The sequence below is a fragment of the Chenopodium quinoa genome, unplaced genomic scaffold (assembly GCF_001683475.1).
Source record: "Chenopodium quinoa cultivar QQ74 unplaced genomic scaffold, ASM168347v1, whole genome shotgun sequence".
Taxonomy (NCBI): domain Eukaryota; kingdom Viridiplantae; phylum Streptophyta; class Magnoliopsida; order Caryophyllales; family Amaranthaceae; genus Chenopodium; species Chenopodium quinoa.
The window spans coordinates 6,492,277-6,512,603 of record NW_018745024.1 but is presented as its reverse complement, the minus strand read 5'-3'; the positions used below and the strand labels follow the sequence as shown (position 1 = coordinate 6,512,603).

At 34.6% G+C, this 20,327-nt stretch overlaps 4 protein-coding genes across 4 annotated transcripts; 2 read left to right on the top strand and 2 right to left on the bottom strand.

Moving 5' to 3' along the window:
- The first annotated feature begins 1,346 nt into the window (after nucleotides 1–1,346).
- LOC110708986 lies at nucleotides 1,347–3,446 on the top strand. Its single transcript, XM_021887212.1, has 3 exons — nucleotides 1,347–1,619; nucleotides 1,970–2,014; nucleotides 2,114–3,446. Exons 1-3 carry the CDS (start codon nucleotides 1,481–1,483, stop codon nucleotides 3,301–3,303), a joined length of 1,374 nt encoding a protein of 457 aa, XP_021742904.1. The 5' UTR covers nucleotides 1,347–1,480; the 3' UTR covers nucleotides 3,304–3,446.
- A 639-nt stretch (nucleotides 3,447–4,085) lies between these two features.
- Nucleotides 4,086–6,422, top strand: LOC110708405 (probable ribose-5-phosphate isomerase 3, chloroplastic). Its single transcript, XM_021886536.1, has 2 exons — nucleotides 4,086–4,813; nucleotides 5,886–6,422. Exons 1-2 carry the CDS (start codon nucleotides 4,202–4,204, stop codon nucleotides 6,126–6,128), a joined length of 855 nt encoding a protein of 284 aa, XP_021742228.1. The 5' UTR covers nucleotides 4,086–4,201; the 3' UTR covers nucleotides 6,129–6,422.
- A 227-nt stretch (nucleotides 6,423–6,649) lies between these two features.
- Nucleotides 6,650–10,030, bottom strand: LOC110708406. The gene is made up of 6 exons (XM_021886537.1): nucleotides 9,272–10,030; nucleotides 8,996–9,157; nucleotides 8,262–8,345; nucleotides 8,056–8,181; nucleotides 7,850–7,966; nucleotides 6,650–7,325 (listed from the first exon to the last, which is right to left on the bottom strand). The coding sequence occupies exons 1-6, from the start codon at nucleotides 9,345–9,347 to the stop codon at nucleotides 7,255–7,257; spliced, it is 636 nt and encodes a 211-aa protein (XP_021742229.1). The 5' UTR covers nucleotides 9,348–10,030; the 3' UTR covers nucleotides 6,650–7,254.
- Nucleotides 10,031–13,030: 3,000 nt separating this feature from the next.
- Nucleotides 13,031–20,041, bottom strand: LOC110708404 (serine/threonine-protein kinase Nek3-like). The gene is made up of 15 exons (XM_021886535.1): nucleotides 19,315–20,041; nucleotides 18,413–18,565; nucleotides 18,229–18,295; nucleotides 17,946–18,011; nucleotides 17,364–17,410; nucleotides 17,226–17,271; nucleotides 17,037–17,117; nucleotides 16,882–16,924; nucleotides 16,713–16,762; nucleotides 16,554–16,635; nucleotides 16,409–16,458; nucleotides 15,757–15,830; nucleotides 15,305–15,356; nucleotides 14,339–14,755; nucleotides 13,031–14,045 (listed from the first exon to the last, which is right to left on the bottom strand). Exons 2-15 carry the CDS (start codon nucleotides 18,496–18,498, stop codon nucleotides 13,374–13,376), a joined length of 1,833 nt encoding a protein of 610 aa, XP_021742227.1. The 5' UTR covers nucleotides 18,499–18,565; nucleotides 19,315–20,041; the 3' UTR covers nucleotides 13,031–13,373.
- Between the last annotated feature and the right edge of the window lie 286 nt (nucleotides 20,042–20,327).

Below are 20,327 nucleotides of genomic sequence, written 5' to 3'. Positions count from 1 at the left end.
CTATATTGGTCCTTTAACAACCAGGCAGTTGAACGATCAATTCGATTAGTCTTTGTTCTAAACATTTGATTAAATTAAACTGATTAAATTAAATTAAATTGATTGCAAGTTTGCAACTGATTTTTCTTTTTCAGATTAAAGATTAGTTTTTGCTTATTCCCTGTTTATATGTAGATTGAAACTATTTTTAAGTTAAATGAAACTATTTTTAAGTTAAATATATTTTGTAATCATTTTTCGCAAGACAAAGAAAATTGATGACTAATATTATTACTGACTTACCGAGTACTAATATAAACCACAAATATCTATATGTGGCTAGCCACATCGTGCGGTTGGGTTACTTTTTTTTTTTTTGTGTGAGAGTACGTAACCCCAAAATAAATAACCCTAAAATAAGTAATTCTAGCGAAAATGCGTTAACCTAGATTCAAACCTGTAATCTCCAACACACTAAGGTGATACACTTATCATCTCAACCAATTATTATTAACATTTTAACGTAACATTATATTTATATATTCCTTTCATTAATTAAGTAAATTAGATGTTATATAATTTATTAATTTTTCACAAGATTATAAAATAAATACATATATGAGGTAAAAAAAAAGACACCCGAGGCAACACCCGGACCACACGCTAGCTATACAAACAGTCGAATATAATTACAAATTAAAGAAGTACTACGTATAAACTAGCAATTTAGGGTATCGTCCGAGGCTCCGAGCCACACACTAATTTACTCATTAAAACTTATTTATATTATAAAAGTTAGCTCTAAGGTCTTGTTAGATTCGCCAATAATGCTACACATAGTAATGATTAGGACTTAGGAAGGAACAGTAGCAGTCTAAACTCCCTTAATAAAAGGTTAGGAGGGAATAAACAAAGCATGCATGGTACTCGAAGAAGCCTAGAAGCAAAGCACCAAATAAACAATGACTAATTCAAACTAAATACTTGTATATGGTAGGTGTGTACGTGTATTTTCTTGTCCTAAATACTAGCCAATATGGTAGTAGGTGTATATTTATATAGTTATCCACAATTTTCTTAATAATTTATGTAATATGAAATTATTTGAAACACCCAAGTTAGCCAAATTCCTGCAAAATATAATCAAACTCAAAAGATATTGTATGTCTGCATTGCACCTAATGAAATTAAACAATTTTTGGATCTTGTTTTATTCTAGAGTCAAGCCTTCACCAAATCGTGGGGAGCATTATATGATTACCAAACTAATAATTCATACCAACCTTATTATAAAATTATTTGTATATGTATATATAGATACATTTACAAATGTGACTAATTCATTTTTTGACATTAATTTGATTTTTTTTAGCTATTATACTCCTAAATCAGGGAAATTAACCCTTTTGCACGGCCATTTCATACACTACTTAAGAAGTTGACTTTAAATAGTGATTTTCTTCCGAAAATTATTTTGTTCTAAATTTTGTTGTACTAAAAAATGTTGGAGAAATTATTGGCAAAATGTTGTGTAAAGTTTGAGAGGAAAAGAGTTGGATTATGGGTGCTTTTTAGCTTTGTTATTGTCACCATTAGCCTTTGTACAGTTCTCAAGTCTTACATGGATCCTCAATCTATTTGTAAGTTTACATTATTATTTGCCTTCTTTTTGTATTAACTTATATGCATATATGAGTTTCTCCTATTGCTCGTTTGATGACTCGATCTTAAACATCGAAATCTTTAATTAAATTCGTGTTAGTACATTTTTAATGAACTCTTTGAAATACTTGATAAGCTTGTATTGTTTTTGTAAATTGGTTGTTTCACTTGTTAGGCATTTGATATGCATTTCAATATTTAACATTTTAACATAAAAATGTTTGTTGTATGGACTCAAAAATCTAGTTACATTAGTTCATATGATTATGATATACTAAAATGACAGTTTCAATACAACTTACAAGCTATTTTTGAATCTTATTTTCAGGGGAAATCAATTTGAAGAGGCTTAATTCCAACAATAAGAATACAGGTTGGTGCTATAACACACTAATTTCTTACCATTTTGAGGTTAAAAATCTTCTTTTTCTTTGCTTAACTACAATTGATCACCTCTTAATATTTTTTGTAGTTAAACTCGTTCCACACGACAGTTTCGAGCCATTCCTAGCACCAATGTGTAATTTTTCAGGGGAAAAATCGGATTATTGCGAGTTTAATGGTGACATAAGGATCCATGGAAATTCTTCCTCCATCTTTTTCAACTCACCTCAACTAGAAAACATAGAGTTACAACAAAATAGGACTTGGGGTATCAAAATTTATGCTCGAAAAATAGACGAGTATGTCATGGGACAGGCAAAAGAGTTGAAGCTTAAACCAGTATCATCAGTACAAGAAATGCCTAAATGTACTGTAAATCATTCAGTTCCGGCCATTGTGTTCTCGACTGGTGGGTATGGAGGCAACATCTTCCACGACACGAGTGATATCTTGATACCCCTTTATCTTACATCCCTGCATTTCAACAGGGAAGTTCAATTCTTAATACAAGATAAGCATTATTACTGGAATGAACGGCACAAAGTTACACTGAAGGCACTGTCTAAGTACGAAATTATTGACTTAGATCATGACAAAGAGATCAGATGTTTTAATAATGCAATTATTGGTGTTAAATCTCACCGAGATTTTGGTATTGATCCTGAGAAATTACCATATGGACTGACATTAAGGAACTACACACAGTTCACAAGGAAAATTTATTCGTTACAGAGGGATACCGCGATTCAGATGACTGCAGAGGATGACAGGAAGCCGAGGTTACTGATCATTTCTAGGAAGAAAACTCGAACCATATTGAATGAAAATGAGATAGTAGCCGAAGCTCAAAGATTAGGCTACGATGTAGTGGTTATCGATGCACGAATGAACCTTAAGAACTTCTCCAAGATAGTAAATTCTGCTGATGTGATGCTTGGTGTTCATGGAGCAGGACTAACTAACATTCTTTACCTCCCCGAAAATGCTGTCCTGATTCAGGTAATTCCTATAGGACTGCAGTCGGTGTCGGAGATCTTTTACGAACGTCCTGCTAGAAATATGAGTCTCAAGTACTTGGAGTATGAGATTAGTGTAAGGGAAAGCAGCCTCATTCAACAATATCCGATTAAACATCAAGTAATTACAGACCCGGAAATAGCTAAAAAGGCGGGTTGGCCCGAGTTTAAGAAGATTTATTTGGATAATCAAGATGTGAGGTTGGATATGAGAAAGTTTAGAACAGTTTTGGTAAAAGCGTTGGAACTTCTTCGTCAATGAAGCTTAAGATATGTGCACATTTGTAATCTATTGTGAATTAAGCTTCCTTGTGCAACATTGTAAATGCAAATACTTGTAAATGCTTAAAATAGTGATTAGCAAATGAATTTGGAACAAAATTTATTTTGTATTGTTATACAAAACTAGTGACTAAATGTGTCAAGAAATGTTAACACAAGTGTACATTTCATTAGGACATTAGTTCAAATGTGTTGGTGAAATTCAAGTTTCGGATGATGAAATCACACAGTTACGGTGTTACATCAACGAATATGTGGTCAATTTTCCCACTTAACCTTTCGAATTTACGACAAAGCCCCCAAATAATTCATGACAATATCGATTTTACCATGTTAATTAATATATTCCGTCAACCAAATAGATCAACTAGTACTTTTCTCAAATAGGTGAACTAATCTTTAGAATGTGTTAGTGATAGACTGATAGGGTGATAGTTTATTCGAAAAAAAATGTGTTAGTGATTAGGAATGACTATGGATCGGATTCAGAACGGATTATACAAGTGCAATAGCAAAAACCAACTAAAATCATATTTCAGTAGGATCCAAATCTAACTCGGATTATTATTTTTTTCACGGACTCTCAGCAAATTTTTCTGCTCGGATCAAGATGGAATAGGGTCGAATCCGGTCTAGATTGTCAAGCCATAGGTGAAGTGATCTCCCCACCAAGAATGAGATTGAAAAAACAAACAAACAAAAATCGTTCCTTTTTCCAATTGTCACCAACGGACCAACCCCATAATCATATGAATCCAATCCAAAATAAAATCAAATGAAATTCACTCAATAATCTCAACATCAGATAAACAACTAGAGGAACACCACTTTCCTCTAAACCTCACCTCTCATTCCTCACTCACCTTCAAACCTCTTCAATGGCGTCCGCCACTTTCTCTCTCCTCCCTTCCACCTCCATCTCCCCCTCCACCAAACTCCTCAACCTCAAATTCCGCCATTACCAGACCTCAAAACCCTTCTTCTCCACCACCATCAAATCCCTCTCTTCTCCCACCCCAACTCCCACCCTCTCCCAAGACGATCTCAAGAAACTCGCCGCCGAAAAAGCCGTTGATTCCATCAAATCCGGCATGGTTCTCGGCCTCGGAACCGGGAGCACCGCCGCATTCGCCGTCGCCCGAATCGGGGAGCTTCTCTCCTCCGGTAAACTCACCAACATTATTGGAATTCCGACTTCGAAACGCACCCAAGAACAGGCTGCGTCTCTGGGTATTCCGCTTTCGATACTTGATGATCATCCTCGCATTGATCTTGCTATTGATGGGGCTGATGAGGTTGACCCTGATCTTAATTTGGTGAAAGGGCGAGGTGGGGCGTTGTTGAGGGAGAAGATGGTTGAAGCTGCTAGTGATAAGTTTATTGTGGTTGTTGATGATACTAAGCTTGTTGATGGTTTGGGTGGTAGTCGTCTTGCTATGCCTGTTGAAGTTGTTCAATTTTGCTGGAAATATAATCTTAAGAGATTGCAGGCATGTTTCTTTCTTACTACTCATTTAATGTTTTGTTGTATGTTATCGGTGATGTAGATGAGATTCGATATTAGGTGTTGGGTACCAATGAGTAGTACTAATGTACTATACTCGTGACTTTAACCAATTAAAATAGTTGGTATATGCCCGAGTTTTAAAATGTAGCTATATATATTATTAATTTAATGTTGTTGTAGATATAGTTCATGTGGTTGTGACAATTTGTTCAAAATTGCGTTTTTAGTGTGCTTTTATGGTTAATTTGGTCCTTTATACAAATTAATCGAGTAATTAATGTTTGAGTAAGATAAGGGAAATTAAGGGGGTACTATAATGTTCAATTTGATGGCATTGATTGTTGGATCATGGAACAATGAATTTGTGGCCTTTAGTTCATGGTATCTTTTGGTTGGGCGGTGGAAGCTCTACCATTGAGCTCGGACTTGATCGTCGAAGGTCAAGTGATATAGAATAAAGAGTGTATTTGTGTGTGCTGCATTTCAGGCTACAGAAATCAGTCTATCATTATAAATGTAGACTCAAATTAGACATGAGCTCTCTTTTGATGGTTTAATTAATTATTTCTATCGATGATACATGGGTACATTAGAAGATTTCATCAGTAATAAATCCCATACTTTGATGAATGAGCGTAAATGTTGATTTTTTATTGGCATGAGTAGAAACCTGTATAGGTTTTGTTGATGATCAAAAGGATTAGTCTATGTTACTTGGACTCAAGTACTTATATTGGCCATGAGTTTATGTCTTCATTGTCCTGACTCGGCTTTTTATGAAAACATTTCATGATTTTAGCTGAAATTAAGTGTCCAATGTCATAGTGTCAAGGATCCTTCATGGATATATGTCATGAAATAAAGAATCTCAGACTTTGGGTGATATAAACATTAGTTCATTTCTATGGCTGTGAACAACTTGCAGTTGAAGTTATTTTTTATAAAATTTTGACTTATCCTTGTTTATATTTGAGAGTAGCATTTGTAGATTCCCTCAGACAAGCATTTGTTATGCAAGCCTGTTTATATCTTTGCCTGTACTTTCTTGGTTGCAGGAGATCTTTAAGGAGTTGGGTTGTGAGGCAAAGTTGAGAATGGACGGGGATGCCAAGCCTTATGTGACTGACAACTCAAATTACATCGTGGATTTATACTTCCCAACATCCATCAAGGATGCTGAAGCTGCAGGGAGGGAAATTTCAGCCTTGGAAGGTGTAGTGGAACATGGGTTGTTCCTTGGTATGGCTAGTGAGGTCATCATTGCTGGGAAAACTGGAGTAACTGTGAAGACCAAGTGATCTCCATTGGTTGATGGATTCCGGGTATGGAATAGTCTCCTTCTCCCAGCAATAACTGCTTATTCTTCATCTCTACGAATGTTCTCTCACTTCCTGTTATGTTAGATGGGCATCTTTGGTCTGGTTTGATATTTTTGCATCTTGCTGTATCTAATTATTGTTGTGATGTTATTTAGTTGTGTTATGAAGTGTAGATGAGAATCAATGCTGAGATACAGAGATAACTTATTGAATTGTGTACATTACGCTTTGGTGCAATAAAAATTTCCGACTCTTAAATTCATGAAGTTCTGATTTCTACATCTTGTCAGTTTTGATCCTGAACATGCATTCCTGTTGATGGTTGTCAACTTCCTTTCAATGTTTTACATGATGTAAAAATTGTTAGTTCGATCTAATGTCTGTTATCTTGACTTCTGGAAATGGCATGTGTAAACAATCTCCAATGTAGCAGCATCAAAATTTTATAGGTAGGTCAATATCCAGAAGTTGCTCTTTTTATTTACATTGGAAGTTGCTCTTTTTTTTTTCTTTTTTTTTTTTTTTTTTTTTTTTTTTTTACATTGGATATGTTTTAGGGTTGAGAGAGATAGAATCACCATGAATGTAATCTGGAGTCCATTTGATTGAGTGCATTGAAATTTTTTAGACACTACCAGCATACTAGTCAACAACCACCACCCCTCAAAAAATTACCACTACCATGTATCCTGTGTATGGTGGGTTTAGGAAGGTCTATATTAACTCAAAACATTCGCGCAAGACATTTTTGGAAGGAGTATAATTGTTAGGAAAGTTAAAATTTAACATGCAGAAAATTGCAATACTAATATTATTTTACGGTTACCCATACTAATGGACTAAAAGTGATAGTAGACTAACAGTACATAAGCCTTTATTTATTGTAACAATAGTGGTACAAAATCGTATTTCATAAATAATGTTAATTGCTGAAAGTAGCAGCAGTAATAGAATATATAAGCATCACCTCATATATGCTGGCACTCTCTCTTTGATTCTATGTATGTGTTGTGTGTGTGTGTGTGTGTTGGGGGAGGAGGTGGTTCTGGGGAAGAGTATGAGTATCACAATAAAAAAAATCATAATCGATGGCGGCTGAGAAACATCATTGCCATAATATCACAGCGAGAGATATCACTGTTATAACAATCCAGTTGAGCTTCCATGATCGCATCCCTGTTATGGATGAGTAAAAAAGGGGATTAATAAGACAATATATCTATGTTATAAGTACTAAAGCAACAACATTTGAATAAGGCTGTAAACTTTTTCTACTAGTTTGCCTACCATGGAAGACCCCTTTTTATTATCTGAAGTTATTGAAGCTCTCTGTGAATCATTTGTATTACCGTGTAATTCTTAGGAATCCTATGTGATTCAATTGAATTATTTTCTTCAGTTTCTATTCCTTCCATTCCTTAAGTTTCTTGTCGGGAATGTAAAATAGACAAGTATGCTGCATTATAGTGTTAAATAAAATTTACATGTAATATGGAATATTACATTTGTATATGGTACCCTAGAGTGACAAGTATTATGAAATAATAATAAAGTGAATTAGTAATAAGGAACAAAGGATGATAGTATTTATCTTTTCCAAAACGTACTGGCCAATTTTAGCTATTAACAGCACTTGTGATAACTTAAAGATGCAGGAGTAAAGGGAAATTTTCCTATTTTTTGGTTGATATTCAACTCACCATGGTTTTCACTTCTTGAAGTCTGACTGATACTTGAACTAGGACCTAGTGTAACGGATGTCTTTGAATTACTTGTTACATTGATTCCTAGCTTGGAGCAATCAGATCCGAAAGCACCTACAAAACCAACAATCAAAAATGCTAAACTGAGGAATTTTCTTTTAACAGCATGCAAGTAGTTAAATGCATTCCTATAAAGCTCTTACAGTCACTGTAACATGGGAAGTGTGACACATTGAAGAGATTGTAGGATCCTGGTTGACATTCACACGAATGCTTGTAGTCTGATGAGTTTGTGCATGTCCCTTCGCCACAGTAGACCCAATAGCAAGCTAGAACATCAAAATCTCACGTTAGAAACTTTGATTAATCATATAGTTTATTGGATAAATAGAGTGTTGTTTATACTTACGATTAAAGATAGCGGTGTCGAATGGCTTTGTGGGGATGGGTGGCAATGGAGCAGGAGCTGGCATGCAGGAGTAGTTTATAGAACCTGTTTAAGATGTTCATTTTCCCATTTAGAAAGATCACAATTTGCTATCAAGCAGTTTCATCATAACAAATACAGAACCAAGAATAGACATTAAAAAGAGGAGTCTTTCATCAAGTATTTGTGCATGTTTAATAAGAGTTATTTAGCCTTTTCTGATCTATGCACTTGTCTTGAGATTGTTTGTTGCTTCTTAATTTTGAATTTTTTTGGTAACCTATCTGCCTATGTTGTATTACTCTTAAAATCTCTTTCTATGTTACCTAGACTAGTTTTTAAATCAAATTTGTAACGAGGTAAAATTTGTGCCTGCAGACCTTGAAATAAATTAGTTGCTTTTAATATATTGCTAGATGCATTTGTTTTGGTGTTTCCCCTAATTTTCCTTGTTTTACACTGATTGTGCTTCTTTCCATTTTGAAATATTTCAAATTTGTTGCTCTAATTATAAGATTTTTCTTATGCTTTTAATGTTTTTTCAGTAAAAACTACTTATATTGATTCTTTCCCACCTTTCTTGATCAGTGAGCACTACTTCCTTTTCTCTGCCTCTGTCTTTTCTTTTAGTAAGAGGTTCTTTTCTTTGAGGTACTCACTACCATAGAAAGCCAAGAACTATGGAAGATGAACCCTTTTAAAGAAGTAAAACTTACAATTTGGTATTATACATGGAAGAAATTGGAGATATTGTTCCTCACTGTCTGATAGACGTGTTCTTCTCCAACCTGAATCACATTCACAAGTGAAACCATGTGGTACGTAGTCTGGTTTTGATTTGCACGTTCCTTTCCCGCAACTTACCTGACTGCAAATTTCTGTTATCATAAATAAAACATCAGATAACATGACAGCAACTTTAATATCGTGTGCTGAGTTTGTAGTAGATTAGAAAAATCAGGTTAGATTCTACTGTAGGGAGAGTTGTTTACCTGAATCTCCTAAAGCAGTGGCTGCGAGTGAGATTAGAAGTAGAGCTGCAAATGCTATTAGACTGGAGGAAGCCATTGATTATTGTTTGATTATCATGTAAATAAGAGAATACAAGTTGGATGTAGTCGGTTTGTTGCCAAAGTTGCAGGTGAAATTTATAGGACAGCTGAGAGGCTTAGAGCTAAGGAACAAGATTATGCTATATATAGGATAATTTTCTTCATGGCAGGTTGTGTAAAAAGCTTACTAAAAACATAGTTGTAGGACTGTAGGAGTTTTGTTTTTTCTTTTCTCAGTTCCTAACCCCTCCTTTTTTCGTCCGTGTTTACTTTGAAAATTTGAAGAATTTGATGCAGGTGCTTCTAGTAGTTTGAAGGATTTTTCAAACACATTCAATTTTTTAGTTTGATGTTTATACTTTATATTATGACTTGCATGCTACATTGGTTTTTCTAATATCCTTTGTCTTTCGTTGACAAAATTCAGTTAACTTATAGATATAAGCAGCTACTTCATTTTGAAAATTGCTTCTTTGAAGGTTTCTTGTGAACTTTTTTTATATATTATGTTGAAATGTTGAATTGACATGAAAGCTGAGCAGAAGTCAGCTAAATGACGAGTGTAAACAACGGTTAACGGTACCTGCCCCAACTTTCCAAAGTGAACGCAGACATTGTTGTGTTTTTGGATCTTGGTTTCTTTTGTTTTTTCTTTTAGTTCATTTATTTAGTCATTAATTATTATTTCTTAGATTTTTTTTTTTTTTTTTTTTTTTTTGTGAGGGTGGTTGTAAGGAGAAGGGCTCTATCGAGCCGGAACCTCTCACATATCCTTTCATGTTTTGATTTCAATTTGGCTACAAATCACATCACAAACCAAACTTTCACCCCTTATCGTGCAAGGATTAGAACTAGACATTTAATTGGGTCTTGAATATAAAACTGACATGTATATGGATCAAACTCAACCTCTTAAGAACAACCCAAGCATTGACAATTGCTCCCTTATTTTGTCCTGTATCTCCATAGGCTGAAAACATCAATGATCAATACCATGAAAACGTACAGAATTTTCTAGCATATGTTGGCTTTAGGTAGCACAACATTACAATTATGTTGGATAATCTAGAAGAGGAATGAGCATTTCGGAGCAGCCGAGCAGGTTTGAATGTCAATGCCCTTCAACCCCTAACTTCGTTGTATCTGGTCGAGCTACAAAGAATTCATCATGCATGCGCGTCCTTTGTGCAAAAAAAAATTTCAATTTCTTCTTTTCGATGAACATTGAAGGTTCATAGTGTTAGTCTGTTAGACCTTCCAAAATGAAATTGTTGTACATGCCATTGTGAACTTAAAATTAAATTGTACTAATTAAAATTAAATTTTAAAATTGTTAACTTGTATGCGAATTTGTACATATTTGCGTCCTTAATTAAAATATTTACGAATCATAGATAAGAAATATCTTAACTTTATCGGGAACTCCAAATTTGCATATGATAGGGTAATTTAAGCTGCCCTAGCTATTCAATTGCTTAGTCAATAGCAGCAAAATTTGTGCATATTGTCCAATAATTTTCCTATGATATCCAAATGTTTTTAGGAAACCGCCAATCAACTAATCAAGCATTCTCTCACATTGTCTATATGCCTTTTTTTTTTTTTTTTACTTGTAACAGTTTGACTTATACACTATTTATAAATCTCACTTTGACTAGCTTTGATAATTTATAGGTTACGAAAAATATAGTCATGTATTTGTCAAAAAAATATAGTCATGTATAATCTTGTTATACTCGCTTCGATTTATACTTTCATAATATCAAATTTTAATAATTTTAACATATTGGTAATCAAAAATATTAACGATTGAAATAATGAATTGACAAGTATGGAAAGAGAAATGTTGCAAGTATTAAGAAACAGAAGAAGTAAAATGCGGATTACACTCTTGCTAGATATTAATGCCAGAAGTAATTAAGTATGTCCCTATTGATTTCCCAAATTATGGGTTTATTATAAAAAGGGAAATTCCCATTGGTACACCCGTGGTTTTGACTTTTCCCATTGATACACTCCAAAAATTTTGCCTTCCCATCGGTACACCCAAGGTTTAGTCTTTTTCCCAACCGTGACTAACACCGTTAAAAAGTATTTCATTAAGTTAAAATAATTAAGGAAAAGACTAAAATACCCCTTTTAAATATCTAATGTCTCGATTTGCGTGTCGAAAATTGTTCGGTTAAAGTTTTGGAAGTCATGTTAGTCTTTAAGGATCTAAACCTCGAAATTAGCAAAAAAAAAATAGCGCAAATGTCTCATGTGCGTGTCAAAATTGTCTCGGTTGCGTGCCATTACTTTTTTGTGATAGTAATTGTTCGGTTAATGTTTTAGGGGTCATTTTGACCCTTTAAGGGTCTAATTAAATCGAACTCAAAATTGTAAAAAAATTAACGAAAATGTCTCGTTTTGCGTGTCATGACAAAACAAAAAAGAAATATCATGACGTGCAAAATGATATATTTTTGTTAATTTTTTGACTATTTCGAGTTCGATTTAGACCCATAAAGGGTCAAAATGACTCCTAAAACCTTAACCGAACAATTATTATCACAAAAAAGTAATGGCCCGCAAATCGAGACTTTTTGACACGCACATGAGACATTTGTGTTATTTTTTTTGCTAATTTCGAGGTTAACTTGGATCCTTAACGACTAGGACTCCCAAAACTTTAACCGAACAATTTTCGACACGCAAATTGAGACATTAGATGTTTAAAAGGGGTATTATAGTCTTTTCCTTAATTATTTTAACTTAATGAAATACTTTTTAACAGTGTTAGTCACGGTTGGGAAAAAGACCAAACCATGGGTGTACCGATGGGAAGGCAAAATTTTTGAAGTGTATTAATGGGAAAAGTCAAAACCACGGGTGTACCAATGGGAATTTCCCTTATAAAAATAGATTATTGTCAAAAAAAAAAAAAAAAAAAAAAAAAGAGGGGGGGGGGGGGTAAACTTACAATGGTTAGAATGAAACAATTCACCAAGGATATGATTAAAATCTGAAGGCATATCCCAACTAAAATCAAGCTAAGTTTTCCAAAGTGGTTAATCTCTCTCCTAACTAATCTGAAAGTTGTTAGAATGAAACATTTCATCATTTGTGATGTGTTTCTCCTTCACAAAAATAAAAAATAAAATTGTCATTTTTTTCAATCACAAACACTGAAACACCGAGATAATACGATAGAATTGACAAAGTAAGCACATAAAATAGAAGGAAGGATGATTTTTTATTAATTGATGAAGAAGAAAAAGTAACAAAAAGAGCTGAGCTTTCGAGAGGCTCAGATTTCCCCAAGGAAAACAAAATTGTAGTAACCTAATGAATACCCACTGTTATTGTTGCTCTGCCTCCCATTTCTATGAACATTCTGATGAAGTTCCAGCCATCTCAGTAACAGCGATTTCCAAGGTGCTTGCGTCTTGCATGTCAGCAAAGTTGCTTGGCTAGGTGAGTACAACCACTTCCGAAGGTCAAGGAGGGGAGCAGGGAAGTTGGAATGCTGCTTTATCCAGAGTAACACTTGAGATCTCAAGTTGAGGCCTTGAAGTACTCCCTTCTATAGACAGATAACAAAAGTAATACAATATATAACCCAAAAAAAATGTATATATACTCGAGGAAGTCCAAGGGGTAAGTAAGACTGCTGCAATTTACAACTTGAGATAAATTAGATACTCTCTACGCACATGGTCAAAACAAAAAGAATTATGTATATCTGAAAGAATTATCATGTTTGTCAAGATGATGGTTACAAAGGTAGATCCAGCATTCAGCTGGAAAAAGAACGCGTTAAATGTGTATTTCTCACAGGATAATTTGGATAAATGATCCGATCCCCTATCCTCTGCAAATACCTGGTCATTTCTAAAAGCTGGAGAGGTCAAAATTATTAACAGATGCATATGCTTAAAAACCTGTCAACAAGTGGTATCAGCAGCAGCAGGCCCTCATTGGAGCTTTTCTGTAGGCCGAGAACAGATGAAACCAATATTGACAAACTAAATAAACTAAACTTCCTCGCTGAAATTATTAACTAACTTTCCTGCTTTGGTGAGGTCTCTTTGAAACTCTTGGACAACCAGATAGCAGTTTCCCTCGGAGAAACCTTTTCTAGTCCAAATGGTTTCAACAAAACACCAAGTTCGTCAAACCTCTCCTGTTGCAACAACTTTGCGCTGAACTCTAGCAACCCCTCTAATGCATCCGCCCGCTGTTGATAAGAGGATGTGTCAAATCGATTGCGTCGCATGTCTGATGAAGCATGGCTTGAAGCACCAGCTGTAGCATTTTGATCTGAGGAATTAGCATTATCCTTCCCTTCTCCATGTACCTTGTTGTCCCGAATACTCTCCCACATTCCATCAAAGTTCTTTTTGGACATTCCTATATCACAAAATTTAACAGAGAATTTGTCCTTAGTGATGGAACAGCCACCATAGACTGGGGATGATGAACCCTGTCTGGAGATCATTGAACTCCTTTGGTTTAGGAAGAATGACTCCTCATACGACGCTAATGGGAATTCAGCTATCTTATCAATTCGAGGTGAGTTGACAGAAATATCTGGAGATTTGATTCTCTTTAGGACGTCCACAGCAGGTCTGCAAGGTGGTTCATAAACTGCAGCTCTAGTAGCTAACGGCATAGATGCTCTTCGAGTGCGGTTTGCAGAAACAGATCGTTTCACAGGAGTGCGTAAAGGAGGCTGCAGGCATCAGAAAAAAGATAAAAGTCTTTAAGCTAGAAAATTAAGCAATGCTCCCACTAAATAAGCACAATAATGCTTGCCCAAACACTCTGCAAAACCAGTATAGTAGTAGTAGTACAATCGGCTATAATATATTAGTGAATATGCTAGAAGTAAAAATGCAATATAATTGTTCAACTGCATTCTGGCAATGGAGATGAATCAGATAATATTCCATCAATCAGATCAAATATTAACATTTTACTCCACACCTAAACTACATCAAATGAGGTGCGAACATTAAAATTTACCGATTGTTGATGTCTCGACTGCTCTGGTCGTCTTTTATTAGTGCCAAATGTTTTTGCTCGTGACAATTTAGGATTCCTTGCAACATCTGAAACTTTTGAAGAAACCGGTTCGATACCAGCGGCTCTTCTAAAGGGATCTTGAGCCTTTAATTTAGCCAACCTTCGTTCCAGATCAGACAATGTAGGTTTTATTCTGTCATCGGTGTAAAAGGAATCTAGCTCAGCTTCTGATATACTGGGATCTGCAGTCCTTTCATCTTCTGCTTCTGGTAATGTTGCTTTATCTATACAATTAGAATCGGTATCGTCCCAGTTATCATCAACAGCATCACATCTAGCCAATCTAGGATTCCTAGTCTGAAGATGAATCTTTTCAACATAAGGTTGAAGATGGGGGTGCCTGAGCAACTCAGCAGCCTGTTAGAAGAAACAATTATGTGCAGAGATTAGTCAATAAAACCTAGTAGACAAGTAATAACATGGACACAATTTTTCAACTAAATATCTTTTACTTGCAGCACACAGTATTTGGCAGTTGTCCACTTGTCCCCACATAAATATACTTCCAATTAGTAGAGTATACCCACAAAGTATCCTCAAATGTTTTACTTTTAATAAATTTAAGGACTAGGGCATTAGATAGGTTATGACCTAGTGGGGTCTATCTCAAATGTATAAAACACCATACTGCATACCATCAGACCAGTGCATTATAAGGCAAAGCTCAATGTTACTTAAATTAGCTTAAAGGTTCGTACAGATAGTCTACAGTACTTCTAGTCAAGTTTCCCAAGTAATTTTGCTGTGCGCAGCTGAGGGATACCAGTTTGAGTAGCCAAACATGATACATGTAACAATAATTCAGAGGTAATAATTCAGATATTATGAATTGTTAGTACCATTGAAATATGCATATTTAATCTTGCATCCATAACAGCAAACCTTAACTATAAATAATATACTTACACTGGGCCTAAGTTCTGGGTTCTTCCGTAACAAGCTTTTGATAAGACCTCGACTGCAAACAGAAATGTGAAAATGATTAGTTTAAGTCTGTCATCTGGTTATCAATATGCATACAACATGAGAAGCAGTAAGCACTTGCAGCAGTAGAAGAGAGCCTGTACATCCAACTATCCAAGCATGAACACTTTAAGTTCACACAGGAATACAGGGACAGGAATCCCCAAAGTTCTGAATATGTTTACAGTAAAAGCTGGAGCTATACCAACATATCACGAAACACTTGTGATGTCACAGATCCTATCCTAATTCAGTCCTTGGAGGTAGAATGGTGTCTAATTTATTGGGTTGCCAGAGTAGGATTTGTAAGAGGGGGCTCAGAATTATATATTAGCTTGTAATTAAAATTCATAAAGCCCAGATCATTTGAAGACTATAATTATTAAAGCACTTACAATACTCCAGAATATTTGGCTGGGAGAGGAGCCACAGTTGACCTGCTAATTTTACTGATCAATGCTTGCATGTCCTGTTCCAGTAGGATGCAACAACAAGAAAAAAATTAATTATTCATGTGTCAATTCCTTCAACAAGCAAAGACAGAGTACAAGAGGCTTAAAAGAAGAGAGCAAATTATCAACTACTTCCATAATTCGTATACTATTTCCATATAAGTAGATTGAAAGAAGAAATTTATGCAGATGTTTCAGATTATCTATTAGGATGATAATAGTAGAAATCATAGATTCGTAGAGCCACTAAAAACATGTATATTATGAGTTAAAGTGCTGTATAGAAGATGCAGATATAGTCATCACTGATCAGATGGTCCACAAATTAGTTTTGAGATACAAAACATCAGACAGCCCACAAATCAACAATGTCATATGCTAATTCCACAATGTCTATAAGAAACTATCTCTGAAAATTCTTTTGGCCAGAAAAAAAGTAATGGAAGAAAGTGAAGGGGTTTTTATTATGTTTTTTTTTTTAAAATAACCTTTTTTTGTTAATTGTCCGGTAAATTGTGGATATAAATACGATTTACTAGTACAAAATATAAGAGTTAAATCTTAAGTATAATCAGAAACAGCAACGAGGACTTACAAATGCTTTAAAAGCAGGCTTGAGGGCAGCCATTTCATATATACAGCAGCCTGAATATTAAGAAAGAAATATGGATTTAGCCTGATTCAGGAAGCTTTTAAATATAATTGTGAACCGAAACCTGTCAATATAATAGATGCCTAACCCAATGACCAAATGTCTGATTTAGAACCATAAGGTATGTCTGCAAGAAGTTCAGGACACATGTAGCTGGGAGTGCCAACAACCTGAGTGATAAATGTTTTGGACAATTAGATTTCATACAGCACCAGAGAGAAAATATATAGCATGAGCCAGTACTTACAGAGGATGCAAGATCATCCGAAGTCAGCATTTTTGCAAGTCCAAAATCACCTGTATAAATTTGGGACTATTAATCCATAGCTGTTAGGAAATGAAAAACATTGTGACTTGTGAGCAGTTTCTGCAAATGAAGAAGGGGGGGGGGGGGGATACCAAACCGATCATCTTACCAAGACGTATATTTCGCTCTTTTGTCAAGAATATATTTGAACACTGTAGTAATCATAAATAGGAGTTCAGCACTAGAAAATTATTTTAATAAACAAAGGGAGAATGGGGAGCGGGGTGAGATTATGAGTTCTGACACAGTAATAAAAGTACTGACCTTTACATCACGATGAAGAATATGGTTCCTATGCAGATAGTCAAGAGCCATAAGCAGTTGAACAAGCCATTTACAGAGATTCTGCAGGCAGTCAAAACAATAAACTTAAGTGATAAGGCTACATAATGCAGTTTGCTGCCACATATCGGAATAGAAAAGAATTATTCTAGTAACAGATAAAATGGAAACCTCTTCTGAAAAATGAACACCATTAGCACGCTTCACAGCTCCTTGCCTTGAAAAAAAAAAACAATAGCAGCAGGTTAAACCAAACACGTAGAAAAGCAACCCACTGTTAGAAATTTACTCGTCACCCATGGAACTTACATGTCACCAGCTTCACAATATCCGATGATTATGCATACATAGCAACCCTGGTAATAATTTGCCAACATCATCAAATTTAGGAAATGGAGGATAGCTTTTAGTTCAATTTGTGTGTAGTTATATGTATATCATACAAAATCTTCTGAGAAAAATTAAAAACAATATAGGACAGCAAAAACTACATATTCTGGAGTAAATCACTAGTTTCCTCATAAATTGAAAATTCAAATATTCAACAATTTCATCCTACAAACCTAAAAATTACTCATGATCCTGCGAGTAACGAGTACTTTTGTGCCTTTCTGACATCAAACTGAGGAATGGCTGGGCATAAAATTTCAAGCAAATCTAGGAAACTACAAAATTAGAATGACAGAAGTTTGGTAGCTCCAATAGCAATAGCAGGCGTATTACTGGTTATTCAGCATTACACATCAATTATCAATTTCCTCAATAGCTTCAACTTCTCTAATTCTACAGCATATCATTTCTAATCCATGTTGAAATATGAAAAGAAGGCATGCTACATGCTAACCAGATAAAAATTATTTAATACATACGTTATATATATTTTCGGCTCACCTTCTCAACCCAGGAATCTTTGTACTCCACAATGAATGGATGCCGTATCTTACGGATGAGCTCCATCTAAGAGAGTTAAAATTGATTGTTAGAAGGATATAGATACTGTGTAACTGAAATTGCTACTAGTCTACTACATTTAAAATCCAAAGACCACAGGCTAACAGCATTTTCAGCATGGTTCAGATCACAGTTGAAGAAGCAATGTCCTAATTTGAGATTTGATTAAACTACAGCTGTGAATGAGCAATCCAAGAGATCAGCATAAGATATTTAAACAAACCTCCTGATGAGCAGATCTTTTAGTTCTTTCTGTTTGGCGAGCTAGACGGATCTTTTTCAACACATACCTGCAATAATGATCAAAGGTATAACAATCAAAGCCAGCAACAGAGGAGTTTCACAACACAATTATTAGAATTGGACAAAAACAGCATAAAGGCAGGAACATAAGAAGGACTTCTTACTTCTTCCTTTCGTGCTTATGTCGCACAAGAAGAGCAGAACCGAAAGAACCCTTTCCAATTTGCTCTAGTACATCATACTGCTCCATCTTCTAGTTTACAATCCCAATTTTAACAACTTATGCGCGAAATATTATGTGTAATACATCCAAAGTTCTGCACATCAAATCAAAAACAGGAAATCAACAACTTCCAAGGCTTTCACCAAAAAAGGGGAGCATTAATAAATTCCAAGATGTGCTGAACAATACGGATAATGACCCTGAATTAAGAATTTATGACCAAGAAACAATATTCCAAATTCCACAACATAAAATTTTCTTTGACCTAGTCCCTAAAATAAACAATACAATTTAACCATCCAAATCTCTCCCTTTCTTTCTCTTTGACAAGAAAGAAGCCATTTCAAAGTCATCTTGGTGATTGAATTGACAAACAATAACAAAATTAAATACCGAAAAGACGACGAAAATCATATCGAATAGTTTCAGAAAAGCAAAACCCATCAATCACAATAAATTAGAAGTCGTACACTAGTACATTACACAAATTTAGCTCAAAAATTCAACATCTTATCAACAAAAACTCAACATTTGAATTAACACTCAACACAAAATAAGTAATTCACTAAAAATTGAACAACTTCCATAAAATTACATGAACACAAACAATAAAATCGACGAACTACCCAAAATTCCACTAAAATCAAATTCAACTTACAAACAAAATACAAAGAAATTAAGCAATTTAACCAAAGAAAAACACTAAAACAAGTGAGATAGTAAACACTAGATTCCCCAAATCACATTCTACAACAACTACATTTTCAATTTTTCCCCCAAATTGCAGTGAAATAGAGTGAGTAAGTGACAACAGTAAGCAACGAAAATGGAAAAAGTGAATACCTGAAAGAAAAGCAATTGTCGATCGGAGGAGAAGAGAGAGAGAGTAACAATGGCGGAATTGAAGAGCTATAAAGAAGAGAGAGAGAGTAAGAAGTGGTCCGCCATTAATGGAAAGAGAGGAGAGAGAAAATTTGGGGAGCATAAAAATGCAAATCCAAAAGAAAAGGGGATGAAGGAGGCAATACATTAGAGGACAGACAAAGCCAAGACAATAATAGCCAAGATCATATTATATTTTATTAATATTATATTATATGCTTTTTATTTTATTTTTGATAAGGAAAGGATTAGTGTATAAATTATTGAGGAATATTCATATATTAATCTTATTCAAGTGTTAAGAGTGATTTTTTATTTTTTTATTTTTTTTGGGTGTACGTGAATGTGATGATGATTTTGAAAATTTGGGGACTAAAATAGTGTATAAAGATGGTTAATGAGTGAATGATGTAAGTATAGTAAAATGTGGGTTTGGGATTTAGATGAGTCAATGACTTTTAATAATCAATTAGACTATATGTCTAGATATTTGTTACAAAAATTGTATACAAATATAACTAATTAAGACTTCTAACGCTAGATTTTAAGGGTTAGGTCTCCACTAGTTGCTGACCCCCGTGGTTCTATCCATGGATTTAAAAATGTCAAATTGGGAATTCTAATCATACGAATTTACTATTGTTACTTTTTTAGAAACTACTTGCATAGTCAAGGAGTATTGCTTTGATTAATTTTTGTAAGCAAAGTAGTCACCTTTTCACATACTTATTATACATGCAATACATTTTTCCTCTCTAAATGGGGAGATAACGTGTCTCAATGAACTTATACATGTTCGCGACACTTGATATTAGGATAGTATCTAATATGTTACATCTTATTTCATGATGACATTAAGTATGATTTATTCATGGTATTATACGACCAATTTTAGTTTTTAAATATTTCTTCCATTATGAAAATAATGATACGTGTCTCTTATTATTTTAGTATTCTCTACCTCTAAATATACG

Excerpts from the sequence above, each read along its gene's own strand:
- LOC110708986 (XM_021887212.1), top strand. The coding sequence starts at position 1,481 with ATGTTGGAGAAATTATTGGCAAAATGTTGTGTAAAGTTTGAGAGGAAA. Across the intron at positions 1,620-1,969 it reads CATGGATCCTCAATCTATTT|GGGAAATCAATTTGAAGAGG; the intron begins GTAAGTTTACAT and ends TCTTATTTTCAG. Across the intron at positions 2,015-2,113 it reads TTCCAACAATAAGAATACAG|TTAAACTCGTTCCACACGAC; the intron begins GTTGGTGCTATA and ends TATTTTTTGTAG.
- LOC110708405 (XM_021886536.1), top strand. The coding sequence starts at position 4,202 with ATGGCGTCCGCCACTTTCTCTCTCCTCCCTTCCACCTCCATCTCCCCC. Across the intron at positions 4,814-5,885 it reads ATAATCTTAAGAGATTGCAG|GAGATCTTTAAGGAGTTGGG; the intron begins GCATGTTTCTTT and ends TCTTGGTTGCAG.
- LOC110708406 (XM_021886537.1), bottom strand. The coding sequence starts at position 9,347 with ATGGCTTCCTCCAGTCTAATAGCATTTGCAGCTCTACTTCTAATCTCA. Across the intron at positions 8,182-8,261 it reads CGACACCGCTATCTTTAATC|CTTGCTATTGGGTCTACTGT; the intron begins GTAAGTATAAAC and ends TTGATGTTCTAG. Across the intron at positions 7,326-7,849 it reads TTCAAGAAGTGAAAACCATG|GGATGCGATCATGGAAGCTC; the intron begins GTGAGTTGAATA and ends CATCCATAACAG.
- LOC110708404 (XM_021886535.1), bottom strand. The coding sequence starts at position 18,498 with ATGGAGCAGTATGATGTACTAGAGCAAATTGGAAAGGGTTCTTTCGGT. Across the intron at positions 17,118-17,225 it reads GTGTTCATTTTTCAGAAGAG|AATCTCTGTAAATGGCTTGT; the intron begins GTTTCCATTTTA and ends GACTGCCTGCAG. Across the intron at positions 16,925-17,036 it reads TTCTTCATCGTGATGTAAAG|TGTTCAAATATATTCTTGAC; the intron begins GTCAGTACTTTT and ends TGATTACTACAG.